This window comes from Lagopus muta, chromosome Z (genome assembly GCF_023343835.1).
Source record: "Lagopus muta isolate bLagMut1 chromosome Z, bLagMut1 primary, whole genome shotgun sequence".
NCBI lineage: Eukaryota > Metazoa > Chordata > Aves > Galliformes > Phasianidae > Lagopus > Lagopus muta.
In genome coordinates, this window is record NC_064472.1 from 72342637 (window position 1) to 72359753 (window position 17117).

Below are 17117 nucleotides of genomic sequence, written 5' to 3' on the forward strand. Positions count from 1 at the left end.
GGATTGCTCCACATGGAGGCTACACTTGTAGCTTCCTTTAAAGCAAAATGAAGCATTTGAAAAAGAATTCTGACATCCACTGGCCAACCAAGCCTGACAGAACTCAAGAAGCTGTTGGCCAATGCTCTCAGACTTTGGGTTTGAATTTTGGGCAGTTCTTTGTGAAGCCAGGAGTTGAACTCAATGATCTGTGTGGGTCCCTGACAGCTCAGGGAGTTTTGTGGTTCTGTGATACCCCTCTGTCAGCTGGTGGCTCTTTCTCCTATGGAGGACAGCACTTACAGTATTGAAGGCCCAAAGTCCCCAGGACTCTGCTTTCTGATGTTGTCATCGTCATCTTTCTTGCTCTGGTTTCCCAGAATCTGCATTGTCATTACAGAGGCAACAGAACCTCCCTTCTGTAATTTCACAGGTTGCCACACAGGTTCAGCACCAGTGGCTGCTGATTCCCTTTTGCACTGAGCGCTCACTGGAACTCCAGCAATGTTTGTTGGCTGTACTTCTCAGATTTACTAAGTTGTCCTGGTCTGCTTGTAGTGATGGTCATGGTCACTGTGCCATGGCCTCAAAGCAGGACCCCTGGAGCTGTCTGTAAAAAGCTGTGCCCAGCACAAGGTACCTTCTCACACCAAGCTCTCCCCTGCTGCCTCTGATGCACACGTTCAAGGTCTTCGTCTCTGATCCATGACCTTAACTTGTGGGGACTCCCACAAGCTCAGAAATGCATGAGAAGCATCATATTACCTTTCCCCATGAGTGAAATGGGGCAGTGCCTTCCTAAGTTTATGTCACTGTATGAGGCAACCAGGATCTGAGGAGACAAGTGCAATAGGTGGCAAGCTATATATTGGATGATGTTTTCCCTTTAAGATAGGTTATTTCACATCATCAGTGCTGTGTACACGAAGCAGTCAGCAGGTTTCTCTCAAGGAAGACCAAGTCTCTAGCTCTATGGCTGGAAAGAAGATGACTTTAGGGATGCACTGTGGTTGGAGATGCTGTTTTGCTTAAGTGCTTTCAACTAATTTAAACAACAGCAACAAAAAAAAAAACAAAAAAAACCAAGGTTTTTATGATGTCTTTCAGCATGTTATGGTCTGTTAGTTCAAGCACCCTAGCTGAATTCTTCCAAAGTAATTAAACATTCTCATCAAATCAATTTCCCTGATTTTTCCAGCTGAATTAAGTGTTCATTGTTATGCATTGTTGAACTATAAAATGAAATAGAAAGAAGTGACCTAAAACTGACCTACCAATAGATAGATTTTATTTTATTTTTTATTTCCAGATGCAAATATTTATACAAAACCCTAGAAATTCCGTGGTAGAAGGTGCTTTATAACTATGTAGCCTTAAAACTATTAAAATTTTCAAGAAGCTGCATTTTTTCTCAGGCAAATGATTGTTTTAAATGAAGACTTTCAGAGCAGTTTGTTCTGTTTGGCCTTTTTGTATAGTGCTTACTCCATGCATAAGATGGGCACATTTCACAAAATATCCTTCAGTTTCTAAATAATATAATCTGTTTGTTATTTATACATCCACAGTACTTCAAAAAATCTTGAAAAAACTTCATTGTTTGCAATAGAAAGGAAAGTATTACCCGAGATGCTCCTTATGACAGAAAGTTATGATCTCTGACCTCAGAAATTGGTGAATTAGAGGCACTGATGCCACTTCACAATTCATACATTGCCTTTTAAAATGGTCCAGGGGGGTTTGAATCATCCAAGTGATATGCTGCCTGAAACTGCAGTCAGTGACACAGAAATTTCACAAAAGAGGGAAACTCCTTATTGTGGTGTATTGTACTACTTAGTGTAGTGATAGGACATTGGGGAATGGTTTTAAACTGAGACAGGGGAGGTTTAGGTTGGATATTAGGAGGAAGTTTTTCAGCCAGAGGTGGTGATGCACTGGCACAGGTTGCCCAAGGAGGCTGTGGATGCCCCATCCCTGCAGGCATTCAAGGCCAGGCTGGATGTGGCTCTGGGCAGCCTGGGCTGCTGGTTGGCGACCTGCACACAGCAGAGGGTTGGAACTGGATGAGCACTGTGCTCCTGTGCAACACAGGCCATTCTGTGATTTTTATTCTCAGCTTTGGAGAAACATGGCTGCTTTCTTACGGTTTGGAAAACTGTGATAAAGTATTTATGTAGCATTCGAGCATTTCTGTTTCTTCCCCGTTAATCACTGATGATTTTTTAATATGCTTTGTTCAGTTGTGAACACAAACTGTTGCCTTAATTTTACAGAGTTTTGTCTTCCACAGTGTCTCTCACATCAAGATCAGCTGTAAGAATTTATAGGCAATTTACCTTGTTTCTTCACTCTGTCCAGAATGAACTGCACTTGCTAGGTGGACTTCATAGTTTCTGTGCAGCCTCTGCTGGCTGAGTATAGGTTCAAAAACACTTTGGAGAGCCTTCCCATCCTTCTTGTGTAAGTCAGTGGAAGGTTGCTCAGATTGTTGTCAGAACCTTCTTGAGTGCTGCACCAGCACTCAGAGCAGGAGGCACTGTGCTGACAGATGGAGGTGCAAGGTGAGAAACCTTTCATCTAGCAAGCTGGCACAAAACACGCTTTTGAAAAAGTGAGGAAGGAAGAAAAGAAGGAAGTAAAGGAAGGAAGGGAGGGAGATAGGAAGAAAAGAAGAAAGAAAGGAAGGAAGGAAGAAAACCAGTTCTTTTGGGCATTCGTCTGCAGCAGTTCATTCAGCAGCAGCTGCTGCTGGAATTGCTTGCTTGGAGAAGCTGATGGGAATGCAAGGAGATATTAAATGCTAGACGTACAATAAAAAAAAAATGCCATCTGGTTTAATGTGAAGTGTGTAGTAGATAGGAAAAAATGTCAGCTAGTATAGGGCATAGAATTTTAGTTGATATCAGGGGCTTTGGCCAGCTCTTCTGCTTGCAGCATTGTTGTAATCAGTGCAAAATTGGCAGCATACATAGTTGAGAACAAACTGAACTTCATTCTCTTATTTTTCCAGTAATAATGAGTATAGCCTTGAAAGAGTCGGCTGATGAGCTGTAATGGCTAAAGGTGTGAACTTTTTTTGATAGGAAGTGTTTTTTTTTTAATCAAATGGTGATAGAGTCATAGAGGTCATTAAAAGGAGGAGAGCTGAAGATCATGTTTCCAATCCCATTGCTTTTTTTTTTTTTTTTTTTTTTGAGAGCACAGGGGAGTGTTTAATCCAAATGCAAGATTTTGCACATGGGTTGAGGCAACATCCATTGCCAATACAAAATGGGGGGTAAAAGGACTGAGAGCATTGAGATGTCGTACTTTATAATGACTTTTAATGATTTCAGTGATAGAAATCTGTTACATATTCTGATGTGTTTTAAATTTGGTGTGTTTTAGTTAGTATCTCATCATGACTTAAACGTTAAATGAATGTCTTGGCCTCTAAGGAGAAAGTATTCTATGCAAGGATGGACTGAAACTGCTTTCTGAGAAGACTGAGGTCGGTGAGCAAGCATGGAGAATTACCTCGACTCAAGACTTTATGCAGGTGGAGATACGAGCAATCAACAGCAGCCTGTCCGTCTGACATTTAGGTTAATTTGAATTACATTTGTCCGCTTTGACATTTTTCTGTTCATAAGTATGTGTTTATTGCCTCAGTATGGTGACATTTCCTTTATGACTGAAAGGTCTCAGTGATTTGCCAGACGTCAGTCGTGTATGCCACTGTCACTCTTGAGTTGTGGGTGGAAGCTTTGCTTTGAATTTATTTCTCTGCCATTTCCTTCTTAGCTGTTGTTAAACTCTTTGCTTGTATTTCACATGTACAAAGAAGAGTATTCTGCTGTTGGAAAACTCAGAAGCAGTTGCAGGCTTTGCTCCATTGTGCACATGCTGAAATTCTCATGGGACATGAACGCTTTGCAAAAAAGAAACTAGAAGTGATTTTTGTTTTGAGTGAGCTTTCTTTCAAAAACAAGGGAAAAAAAAAAGCAATGTGGTTTTCTTCTCTTAGTCTTTCTTTACACACTCCCTTGTGCACCATTGAAGTTCTCAAGGCTTCCTGTGCTTACTCTCCTGCTTCCATGGAAGGACTATTTAAATTTAATAGGAAAAAAAGAAACCAGAAAAAGGAGAATTAGTAGGTTCCAAAGAACAATGCCATTGCATTAATGCTACTTTATGACACTAAGGTATTTAATTTCTCTTTTCAATTTTCTGATGTTTACAGGTAATTAAAGTTAAGTGGCTGTGACAATTTATTTAATTAAATTTTCTTTCTTCATTTCGTGACCCCATTCTCTACATCGGTACTCTGCTCACTGGCTAAATTTACTTGCAGCACTTTTCTGCTGTATTAATTATTAAAAGAATAGCGCTGCATAAAACATAGATCTGTTGCCTGACATTAGTTTTTGAAATGTAAGCAGAGCAAGAGGGATATTGCCAAAAATAATTTCTGTATCTTTCCTTGCTCTGAGTACAAAATCGCAATGAATGGAAACTAACTAAAAATGCAGAGGTATTTTATGAAGTGCCCAGTAAAAGTCACATTAAAATGTGATTATTTGAACATAATAATTGCATCATTTCTTAGGTTTAGCTAAAAACAGCAGTTTCAAAAGATGAGACCAAAACCAGATGATACTTCAGTTATTTGGAGGCAGTACAGTCTAAATGCTACGAGAACAGTCTATCTTTTATTTTATCTGAGCTGTGAGGACTTTCCTTTCTTTACAGTTTCACTGTTAGCTCGGAATTCTGTGTTAGCCATTTGTTTCAGCCTCAGCTTATCTTACAGAAATTTGGGATACCATTAAATTAGAACTTCACCTTGTGTGCGCTTGGTCTTCATTTCAGTTACCCATGTTACCGAAGGCTGCAGGATGTAGGTTATTCCAAAAGTAATGCTTCCTATTTATTTCTGTGGAAACTACAACAGATACGAAGAGCACAGTAATGCTGTTTGATAGGGCAGATCGTCAGCTACAAAAAGCTGCTTTTCAGTATAATCACAGTAGTTAGCTGTGCATTTATGGCAGAGATGGGCAAGAGCCTGAATACCATGCTCATAAAAATCTGCATGGCTGTCTTTCACATCTCTATTGCCAGTGCTGAAACACACCACCCTCCACCTGTCTGTGCTCACATCCACTGTTTGATCCCCATAAATGTTAAGCAAGCAACAAAGAATGCCAGTGAGTGCCATTTTTTCCACATGGAGGAATTCACCTTTGCTCCATAAGCACTTCCATGTCAGATGCCATTCTGTCAGCCTGCCCCTCTGCTGCCATCTGTCACAGAACAACAACATGAAATGGGATATTGGTGGGAGGATTCAACCTCTACTGCCATTCCACCAACATCTGCCTCTGAGGTCATGGGCTGACGTAATATAATAGGAGGCATTACTTTTGGAGCAGCTCTTGTATTTTAGAATAATAATACCTTCTTCATACAAGAAATACAGGGAAAAGAATAAAGGGATCCCTGTTTTCTTTTTCCCCCATATAAGATGAAAATAATTACTTCTTACTTTTTTTCTCCTTGCTGTTCTCATTGGTTTTTAAACAACATGTCACACACGCACACTGCTGCATACAAAGGAGGAAGGAAGTACTGCTCATCTTCAGTAGCACTTGCTGTTATGCTGTTCTCTTCAGATCCTCGACCATCCCTTCCCTCTTTTTTTTATCGATTGAGAACTTGGTGACCAGAAAAGGAAGGTGACCTGCCTAAATTGACACTGTGATTTGATGAGCTCAAGGTATTTCCTGACATCTAGCCCAAGATTTTCTTTCAGAAAAGCCCATCTTTTCTTTCAGAGAAGCGGGGTACATGCATGCAGATTTTGGTGATGCTTCCAAAACTACTGAAGTTTGCAGGTGTCTCTGTTACTGTAATGAAGAGTCAGTTTTATTTGATATTTCTGATACATGACAAGTGCTAAGCTGTGATTTGCTCTTAGGTTTTCTGAGAAGATGCTCAAAATTTTATTTGAAAACTGCAGTGACAGTTTTCCTGGTAAAGAACACTTCATGAATGATTCCATAGGCGAGAAGAACCAGTTGTAAATAGTTTTATAAAACAGATGAAGACACTGAAAACTATTCTGTATGTTTTTGTAGCTCTTTTGCTTTGTACTGCGTGAAGAGAATTGTTTTTCATAAGGAACTGGTAGTTGCTGGACTTGCTCAAAACACTCTGCAGATGTACTAAATATCTTGAATTAGCTTTTTCGTCTTTGAGAAAGTTGTGTTTTAAAATACCTTAACTTCATATGGAATAACATGTAAAGATGGTAAATACAGTTATGAATTTAAATTTTAATAATTTCAGATAAATTTGAAACATTCTGTATCTACTTTGACGTCTCTTTTTTTAACTTTTGAAGGCATTTAACACAAAAACCTTTAAACTATCTAATAAATAGAAGATTCCTGTTTATGTACAGAGTAATAGAGTCTTAAAAAAAAAAACCAACAAGTTACAAACTGGGAATTGTGCCATATGGGAAATTAGGCTTCTACAGATAATTTAATGTTTCTGTAAGGCTTTCTTTTTGTTCATTTGTTTACAATACTTTATTCCTGCTCTGGTTTTATTTAGCACCATTTTTAAATGTGAATTTTGTGATGTTGTCTTTCAAGATCATAAGAACTTTGAATTTATTCTGATTCCTCCTTAAAGTCAGTGTTTCTTGGTAGGTTCATTGCTTCCACGTCCGGGTTTCAGATGTTGACTTGCTATTGATTAAACGTAGGTGAGGTGCTGTAGGAGCATGTCAGTTTTGAGGGTTTTTTTTGGAAAATTTTTTTTTTTTTTGCTTCAAAATTTTCTGTAGTGATGACATGATATCTGCTTGTGAAAGGCGCGTTCCTCTTGCAGTTGAACTTCCTTTCTTCATGTCAACTTTGTCTAAAAGTGAAAGCAAGACTAGAGGAATATTCTGTACAAACTTAATTTTCCCCATGAAAACATAGGGAACAAAGAAGCTTCTTTCTAGGGTTATATGCAGATGATGATGAGTATTAGGTAATTCAATGAGTAGCTCTACTGACTTGTTTTGGACCAGCTATCTTCACTGTGCAGTGCTTGCTGGAAATAGCAGTTCGTTTCTTAATCTGCTTGGGTTACAGGAGCAAAATAAGGGCATTTTGGAAAGTGCATGGAAGTACAATGTATTTTCATCTTTTAGCCATATACTTAATGACCTTGGGAAGAAAGTCAGGGTGCTGCTCTTATACAGGTAGTTTTTATAGGGGTATAAGAGGCTTTCTGTGTTGGACGTGTGGAAGACTGAATTGGGATCGTGGTTCAGGAAGAGAGGAAGAAAGTAGTTTGGGTACACAGAATGTTTTGTAGCCACATTGTGCTGTACTACAGAAGCTGTTCTGCTTCTCTAGCAAAGGGGAATGTTAGGTTTATCACATTTCTAGTCACAGTAGCAGGGAGATATCCCTGGCCTTGTACAAGTCATACATTGCCAAGAGGAAGGTTTGTGGGGTACACAAACAGAGTGATTTCAGGTGGTCATTGTGAAATATCCACAAAAACGTGGAAAATACATTGTTATCGAAATGGGACAAACTGCTTTCTTAAGGCTTACCTGAAAGTCGCAATAAGATTTGTGGTTTGCTGCAACAAATGGTACATGGAGCACACGCAGCAATGTCACAGATACACCTAAGTATTCAATTAGAAAACATGCAGAGTGGGCAGAGGTTTCTTTGTGACATCCATTTACTTTTTCAGGCTATCCATTTGTGACAGTTTCATGGCAGTTGTTCCCTGCAGTGCTCGAAAACAGTGCTCTTAAGATGTCACTTTAAATTAAAGCCAAGATTTTGAATGAAATAACTTATTCATATTTCTGATCTAAATTTCAGTGGCACGCTGAGGCTAACTTCACTCAGGTTATTTTCTCTGTCACGAAGGGAACTTTATTTAACTGCTTGAGTTTTCTGTGCTTTAATATATAGAACACAGTTTATATTGGCTTACAGGTAAGAAGTGCTTGCCAGCTGGTTGCTGAGTGAGGGATCTTTCCCATGCCCATTTCTTTTTCCTGTTGGGGTTTATTTGTGGAGTAGCACACAGACAGTGCTGTTCCTTAAAAGCGATTTTCCTTAGTTTCTGGAATGAAGACCAAAACAACAGTTTCTTTTTCAGACTTTCTGTTATTTTATGCTCTTTGAGTTCCTTTAAAAAAAAAAAAAAAAAAAAGGGCTTATGGTATTTTTTTCTGGAAGATAATTGGAGTAACCGCATGTGTGAAATGTGAAGTTGCAACCACTGCATAAGTTAAAAAGTACGACTGATGGCCCTTTCTTTGATCCTTCTGCTAGAGCAGAGCAAATCAATTCTGAAACATAAGCCTAAATTTCAGAATTTCTGTCAACACAAGTAAAGGAAGAGGGGGCTTTAAAACAAGTGCTGGGATTTTCATTGAAGCCACAGAAGGATATTTTGTTCCTCTTTGTATCTTGGTGCAGCTATGGTCTAATTGCAGAAATAGCAGAGGAAACTAAGAACTGTTGAAAGAGTGCTCTCATAGACGGATGTACTAACCCTATTGCTTTTCTTTGTTCCTTGGGATGCATTGTTTTCCAAATATAGTGCATAATGCTGGATTCTCTTTAGAGAATAAAGCTAGTAAAAATACTGATGGAGAAACTGGCATTGAAAAGGTGAAAAGGAAACTGACATTGAGGTGGGGACTGAGGGTAACACGCAAACTTTCTGCAAGACTTCCAGTCCTACTATCTAAAATAAGAGCAGAGTTCCCTTGCCTGCCTTAACTGACTGAATTTTGTAAAATTTCCATCAGTAAGTATTTCACCATATCAAAGCCAGTCTTTGCTTTCCTCAGTTCTCAACAGCTCAGCTGGATCATCCACTAGGGTGTTGTGTCCAGCGCATCTCCAGAGAGGGCCCTGAAGAAAAACCCAGCACCCGAGAAACTGTGAAGGGCCACTGTTTCTATTGTGGTTCTAATACTCTGCAAATGCTCGGAGACACTAGAGAGCCAACACTGAATCCTGCATTCCACTAGTTAGTGTAATAAGGTGTGAGAACTGCTGGCATGCAGGTTTCTGGAAACTCTGAGTCTTGATTTACAAACAGAAAACTTTGCTGTATGTGTTGTATAGATATCCTAATTTCACTGTTCTGTCTGAATTGCAGTGAGTTGTTCCATTCAGCTTAATACCTCTTTCTAATTTGAATTGCTTGAGATATCTCCATCTTCTGTCTTATGCTATTCATTCTGATAAGCAGTGTTAAATGGATTGCTGTTTTTTCAACCTGACATCGCTGTATTTTGTCAATAACTGAAAACATTCCAAAACATGCATATGTTTGCAAATTATTTTGAGTATGTTATTTCTTTATCACTATACCTTCATTTTGCAGTGAAATGATTATAAAATACTATGATTATCTTTCTGAAGTGTACTTTAATATATTGCTTATCTACACCCATTCTGAGATTTTGAATTGTAGCACTGGGATAGGCAGTCTGATTTCATTTGCACTGCTTCCTTAAGTGAGAATTAAATCTGTTCAGCTGGATTTGAGATACACACGTAACAGAGAAATAACCTGTCTAGGTACTGGAGAACTTCCTGAAGGGACCTTGGAGACCATTAATTCAGCTCCTCAAAAGGCAAGGAAAGGGTTAGGCCTGCTGGCAGAACAGGGTAGTGTCATCCGCCTCCCAGCCACGTCTGAGGATGGAAACTACTTGATTTCCATCCTCTCATTATCCCCAAGAAAGAAGAAGGAATTTGGTTCCTCTTGCTCTTAGAAATACAAATTTGCCCTTCTGTACAACGTCAGCTGTTTGAATTCTGTACTTTACAGACTTTTGGACTTCAGAGTGTAAGGCAGAGCAAAGGCAGCGTTTCTTCCCTAAAAGTTCTTTTGCAGTCATGAATAATTTTCCTCTCTCTGGAATACTTAACGACTTAAAAGTTACTCTGCACGACCCGTAAGCAATGTAACATAGAAACTAGCAGATAGAAATTTTTCCAGACAGCTCCTACAAAGGAAAGAATGAAAGAAGCCTTAAGGCACTGTTGTCTGCGTCTGAGTAGGGGGAAGGCAGTGCACCTTTGGGTGGGTGATGAAGTCTCTGTGGAGATACTCAGTGGAGACAGTGATTGCCTGATGGTAAGAAAATGGGGTTAGGTATCTGCCCTGCTCAGGCTAGTCCTGGAGCAGCAGGGTTTGTGTTGCAGTTGTGTTGGACAGCTTTGGTTTGTTTTGATAATATTGTAAGCAGCTCTGAGGGACTAAAAGCTCCTGTTAGAATGGATCTGTGTATAATTGCAATTAACTAGATTTCTGGACATCCTTACATGATCGCAGAAAGGGAAGGTAAGCATAAAGTGAGCCTTAAGGAATGACAGATGAAAATGTGAATATATTCATTTCGTTTTTCCTTACTTCTCATTATATGCATCACAATCCAAAGTCTGCATTTTCTATCCTTAATCTGTTTCTCTTCTTTCACTTTTTACCGCTGTAACAAATTGCAGGAAGTAGTTGATAAGAGCAAGTTCATACCTGTGAAAGTGACCTCTCCAAACTAAACAATCCATACTGAAAACTTTAAAAACATTCTGACGCGTGCATAATTTTGCCCTTCAATTTTGTCCCATCCAGAAAGAAGAAAAGCATTAAAAAAAAAAATGACAAGGCAGTTTCCTTTGACAAAAGAGTCAGGACCTTCTGTCTCAAAATTACATTTTTCTCTTTTCCTTATTTTTGCTTGAGTATGTTAAGCTTTTATAGGTGGTTTACTTTGCCTTTTTAGAATGGCTTTGCCTTTTCAGATGGCTCTTGTTTTTGGGATTTTTTTTTTTTTTTTTTAGCTTCCATTAAATTGAGGACAGGAAAGTGTTAGAATTTGATCTAATTTGTTCAAGGTTCCCCTCTAGCTTGGAGGTTTCCTTTTATAAATTAGAGATCTTGAACTTTTAAAATGGGGTAATTACATGTGATAGGGATGGAGGAAAATGATTCACTGCAAATAGAGAGAAGAGGGAAAAGTCTGAATAAAGCAAGTAATAGTGAAACCTCTAGTTTTTCCACTGCTAGTGGAAAATGGGAGCAATATCGTGTTAGCCAGGGAAAAAAGTAATCCATTTTCCATAGAAGATGGAAAAAATAAATAGTACTTTATTAGAGATTCAGATAGGGAAAATGAATTGATTTGAACTTTAATAGTAACTCATTAGGGTTTGTTACACCATACTGTATCTTACTTTAAAAGAAACTCAAAAATTTATGGCCGTTTAGAAATGCAATAAAAGCTTTTGTAGCTAATGAAATAGGCAATTGGTTGAATTAACTTTCTTCTTCTGATGTACCTCTAAATTGTGAGGTAGTATAAAGTGGTTATTGCTTGATGCAGAGCCAATAGATCAATTTCAAACATGATACAAATAAGCAAATTGCTCTAATCAGAGATGTATTGTATGAATAAATGTATAACTTAAGTCTTTTAGAAAATGGCAGTTTTTAACCAGGGGAAATAGTATCAGTGATTACACAGTTATTTTATAGTATGATGTGTGTCCATTGGGTACTGTATAGAATCCTTTTTGTGTTAGAGTGTGCAATGAACAAACGTGTGAATAATTTTGTTTTGTTATAGAATTTGCATGGCAAGTGAAATCGGTAACTAAAATTAATCTGTTTCCTGGGTTTTTTGCTTATGAAAAGTGCAGAAGAAAAACTACTTAAGCATGCTGTACAACCTTCGTTTCATTCAGTCTGTCTCTGACATACACTTGTGTTTTCTTTACATGTTTGTACAATAATGAACGTGCAGTTCTTGTCTCAGATGGTGACTTGTAGGCTGTATACTTAACAGATTATAAGGTCATTGGCTACTGGGAGGCAGAACTGCATGAAGCTAAGAAATATATTTGATATACTGACCAGTTCATTTTAGTAGAGTTTGCTGTTTTTCAGGTGCAGTTAAAAACCAACATTTCAAGTCAGTACGTAATTCGTACACAGCCAACAAACAGCTGTCTCTCTACACTTGAATGTGCTGCTGTTGCTCTCACTATCATGGAAAAAAATAAGAATATACAAGAGGTATGTAACTAATTTCAAATACACAAGTTTTTCTGTTGTGAATAGTGGAATGGTAGCAAAATTACTTAGCTATTAATGCAGCATTTGACAGTGAAAATCGTAAGAGATTGCATTTGACAGTTTTGTCAAGCTGAGAAAGCAAACTAAAAAGGGACTACCAGTAGAAGCTAGTTTTCTGCAGCTATTTGTTTAGTATTTTGAGTTTTTTATGACTCCTGTAACTCTGAAAAGTTTATTTACTTTTCCTGTGCTGTGTTCAACATCGCTGTCAGATTGCTGGTGGAATTAGATTTACTGGTTTTGATTGCTTTGACAGTTTTGTTTTCAGAACTGTAAATGGCAGTACAATATTTTTTGTCTTGTCCCATGATGGAATTAGATTGGCTCTTTGGCCACTAAGGATTGGCTTTTCCTGGAGAGAGCTCGCAGATAAAAATCTTGCCTTAATGATGTTAAAGATACCAGTAGTTGTCTGATCATCGCCTGTAAAAAAAAAAAAGTATTTAGTGCTGAAATATTCATCGTGGATGAGTGCAGAATTTGCTGTACAGACCAGTTTTGCCTGCAGTCATGCTCCATTTTGTATTTGGAGAAGATTGCTCATTGATAACAACTTCCCATTGTTACATTCCCAACTCAGTTTCTCAGTTCCTTTTTTCTTTTTTTTTTTTCCCCCCTTCTTTTTTCTTTTCTAGCTTTACCTACTGCTTTCCTGAGACAACTTTGCAACTTTTGCAGGTCTTCACTGTGCTGTCTTAGGGATAATCTTTATCAAACTTTCATTTTGTGCTGCGCGGTTTTCAGTTTTGTTTTTCTCTTGATTTGAGTTCTGTTTTTCTTGTACTTGCTAGTCAATCTTCCTTCTTCCCTCTTTTGCTTTGACTTTTTAATTACACAGAATCACAGAATTGTAGGGGTCGGAAGGGACCTCCAGAGATCATCGAGTCCAACCCCCTGCCAAAGCAGGTTCCCTACAGCAGGTCGCACAGGTCGGCATCCAGGCAGGTCTTGAACATCTCCAGAGAAGGAGACTCCACCACCTCCCTGGCAGCCTGTTCCAGTGCTCCGTCACCTCACTGTAAAGAAGTTCTTGCGCATGTTTGTGCCGAACTTCCTATGCTGCAGTTTCCAGCCGTTTCCCCTTGTCCTGTCTCCACTCACCACTGAAAACAGTCCGGCCTCGCCATTCTGCCTCCCATACTTCAGATATCCTGGATCAGGTCTCCTCTCAGTCTCCTTTTCTCAAGGCTGAACAGACCCAGTTCACTCAGCCTTTCCTCATAGGAGAGATGCTCCAGGCCCCTCACCATCTTCGTGGCCCTCCGCTGGACTCTTTCCAAGAGATCCCTGTCTTTTTTGTACTGGGGAGCCCAGAACTGGACGCAGTGCTCCAGATGAGGCCTCACCAGGGCAGAGTAGAGGGGGAGGATCACCTCCCTCGACCTGCTGGCCACGCTCTTTTTAATGCACACCATTTTTTTATCTTTTTAATACACTCTCTTGTAGCTTTTACATATTTTTAACTCAGCATCTCTGTTTCGTCCAGTTCGTTCTTCCCTTGTATCTCATTTTCCTCTCTCATTACATGCTGTCGTCTTATGCTACTTCCTTGCAGTTTGAAATGTCTTGGAAAGAATTACTCAGATTCTCTTAATCCATGCATTTGTTAAGAAATTGTTTGATAAAGCACCAAGTATATGTTATACTGTCCACAACGTAGAATAAAAACATGTAGAAATTAAAGACTTAGTCCAAAACTGTGCTGTAGTGTGGTGTATGTTGTATGTGCACATGGTGCATGGATGCACTGTGATAGTTACCTCCTCCTGTGTTTTTGACATTTCTTATTGCAAAACTTCAAAACAGATGATCATAGATTGTTTACCAAGAATGTGTACTCTAATTTACATAATGTAGTGTTGGATTGATTTCTTTTTTTTATAACAGATTTTTGGAGGCTATTTCTTAACAATATTGCATTTAGATGTATTTTATGTGCAGTGTTAGCTTACTGTATGTTCTGTTGTAATATGTTGAATATACATACTATACTCCTATGTTACTGAAGATATGTTTACTCTGTAGTATGATTAGCATTTTGTGGCAGCAGAAAATGTTAGTAAACTTGGGAATGATTAGATAACCTATAATCACATTGGTCTTTAATTTTCTTGAAGGCAAAAAGGCACGTTGGTTATTTAATTCATTGGTATTGAGGTAGGCAACGTTTGGAATTTTAGGCCTGGATCTAGAAGGTTTTGTGCCTTTGACTTTATTCTGCTTCTTTTGAACAGTAGATAAACTTAAGTAAAGTCAGTACAGGCTATTTATCTTAAATCATGCATCCAGTAAGACATTTTATGTATGTTTGCATGTGTATGTGTACCTGTAAAAGTTTACATCATTTGAGATCAAATACGAATTTGTTCAATTTTCACATCTGATTTCTGATTTTAGTTCATGGAAAATAAGTTTTCCTTTGCAAAAGCTGGCTTGTAGACTACAGATGTTACAGCTAGCTTGGAGAGAAATGCTTTTGTAAGACTATCCTACTGACCTCCTGCACTTCTGCAGGCATGGAATGCAACCCACTGGCTTGTGTCTTTGTGCTCGCAACACTTAAGTGTCATTTGAGAAATTTGGGTTTAACAGTGCTTAAGTTAAAGTTTATCCTAGGTCAAAGGAAGCTTATTGGACATTAGCCTTTTCCTTGCAAGTTTTGATCACACTAGTCTATGATGAAAGAGATAATGTTCTTTTTTGGGTGACATTTTAGTAAGCCTTTTGAAGCAGACCTAATAGTAGTTGTGAACCAGACCCAGACAACCAGAAAATGAAGAACGCTCAGTTAGTAACCATTTGAGTCGTTGGCTTTAAGTTGCTTCATTAATACTGCATAGTATTCCTATACAGAAGGAGAGATGCAGTGTAGTCCCCAGTACAGAAGTCTAGTAACCTTCATCATGAGTCCTCTTCGTAAAACCCTGCCTCAAGTTATTTTCATGCAATCACAAGCAGTTTCTTTACTGCTACTTTTTTTTTTGTTATTATTATTACAATTTGGCTGAGTCACTGCAGTGACTGTAGTCAGTTGCTAAGGTCAAGTTAAAACTTGAAGAATGTGGCTGGAACTGAAGGTGAGTCTCTTTGTAAAAAAGGAGTAAAGAACTGTAGCAGACAGGTGGATGTGTGGCTTTTTTTCCCCTTATTCGTGTGGCTTTTTTTCCCCTTATTCACAAATGTTCTCTCTGTACAACAACAATTGTAGTTTATCTTTTTTTTAAGTAGTTCTTGAATAAATGATGTTTCCAAGATAGCCTACTAGAAGATTGAAAAGACTGTTTTTTTTTTTCATCTCTTCCTTCTCCCTCTCTTCCATTTTTTCTGCAGACTATACTACGACCCCTTCAAGCTTTGTGCTCTTTCCAGCTTCAGCATGGAGCCCAGATCCATCACAGCAAGGAGCATCTTCTCAAAAATGGCTTATATGACAAGCCAATGCCAAAGAATAAGCGCAAACTAAGAAGAATGGAACTTTTGTTAAATAATGTAAAAATATAGGAAAACTGTACCTACCATACAGTGGGATGTATTTGCAGCTAGCCAATGAATGTGGATCTGAATTTAATCCAAGGAGTTGTGCATACTGTAACAAAGCAACTTGGAGGCCCTTCGTAGTTAAAAAGTGTTTACCTCCAGTAAAATGAACAGTAATGGGCGAGCTCTTTTATTCTTTTGTTCAGATGATTGAAGATTACCCTAATTTCCTTTAGAAAAAAAGAAAAAAGATGAAAATTTGGAGCTTGGTTTAGATTTATGTTATCTCTTGGATGAATAGTACCTGTTAGATTTCTTTTGGAGAAGTTTGATCACAAAACAGAATGTCAATGTAACAGACTGGGAAGACTTCAGAATTTAGAAGTATATGGAATTTTGATTATTTTAATTTCAGAATCTAATTTTTGAAGGTTTTCAAACATTAATTCCTTATGTTATTTAGGTCACTATGCATAAGTCGTGTTTTTTGGATAGTTCTTTTCAATGATGAGATTTATATTTGGTCCCTTTTGAAAATGAATGTGTATTTTACAAGGCCTTCAGATTTAGTTTGCCTCTTAAACTTAGTTGTTTAAGTTAAATCCACAGATTTTTATGTGAACCTGAACACTTCTGGTCAAACAACAACAACAAAGTAAAGAAAACAATAAAGTCAATGTAGAGAAATCATTTTTTGGATTATAACTCAGGTGCTAAAACTAAAGTTTCTCTTCTGCAGAAGGGGACATTTTATGCTTCAGACCAGCAGTATACATCACATCCATACCCTTACAAACTCGCCCTTACTACTAGGACAGTAAAGGAGTTAAACAAGTCCCGTGTGGACAGCCCACTCAGAAGTATGGTGCAATGACAAATGGTTATTTCTGGGTACAACTTACTAACATGTTTGCAAATCCAGTAAGTTTCTGTGTGCTCTTTGACTAGTTCTTCTCTTTTACCAGTGATGTCTGTGTACTTTCTTCTAACAAGACTTGCTAGAAGCAGAGGAATTGAGTATTTTTACAAGCTTTGTGAATTAATGGTTTATGATCTGGAGGGGAAAAAAAAAAAAAAAAAAATTAAATAAAGGTTTTAAAATTCCATTCTTCATAAATGCCTCCATCATGAAACAGGTGAAATTGCTTACTCTTTGTCTTTACTGTCTATTCCGCTCAAGGTAACAACATGGAGATAACTGTATACTAATTAGTTTTTGACAAAGGAAAGATAATTTGCTGCTAATTTTTCAAAAGCAAGTGAAAAAAAACTATGAAAGTGGGAGATGTAAACACAGCTCACCAATTGAACTGAAAACACTTCTACAATTAACAAGAGAGGTCAAAACCAGGTCAGAGATAAGCTAAGAAGTTCTGGTTAACCCTAAGCTAACCTTTTGTGTAGCCATGGGTTAACAATTTAATTTGTCTGGCTGTGCTAGCAAAATCTGTATAACCTTGCCCCCTCCTGTTCTATGTAAGTGCTCTATTTGCTTC

General features: G+C 38.1%; 1 protein-coding gene across 2 annotated transcripts in view; it reads left to right on the plus strand.

The window, feature by feature from the left end:
• Window positions 1-16712, plus strand: part of DTWD2 (DTW domain containing 2) — a 64138-nt gene extending 47426 nt beyond the window's left edge. For both annotated transcript variants that reach the window (XM_048931832.1, XM_048931833.1), the window contains exons 5-6: window positions 11956-12084; window positions 15475-16712. In XM_048931832.1, coding sequence (XP_048787789.1) covers window positions 11956-12084; window positions 15475-15645 — 300 coding nt within the window. In that variant the 3' untranslated portion in view covers window positions 15646-16712. The remainder of the gene's footprint in view (window positions 1-11955; window positions 12085-15474) is intronic.
• Window positions 16713-17117: the final 405 nt, after the last annotated feature.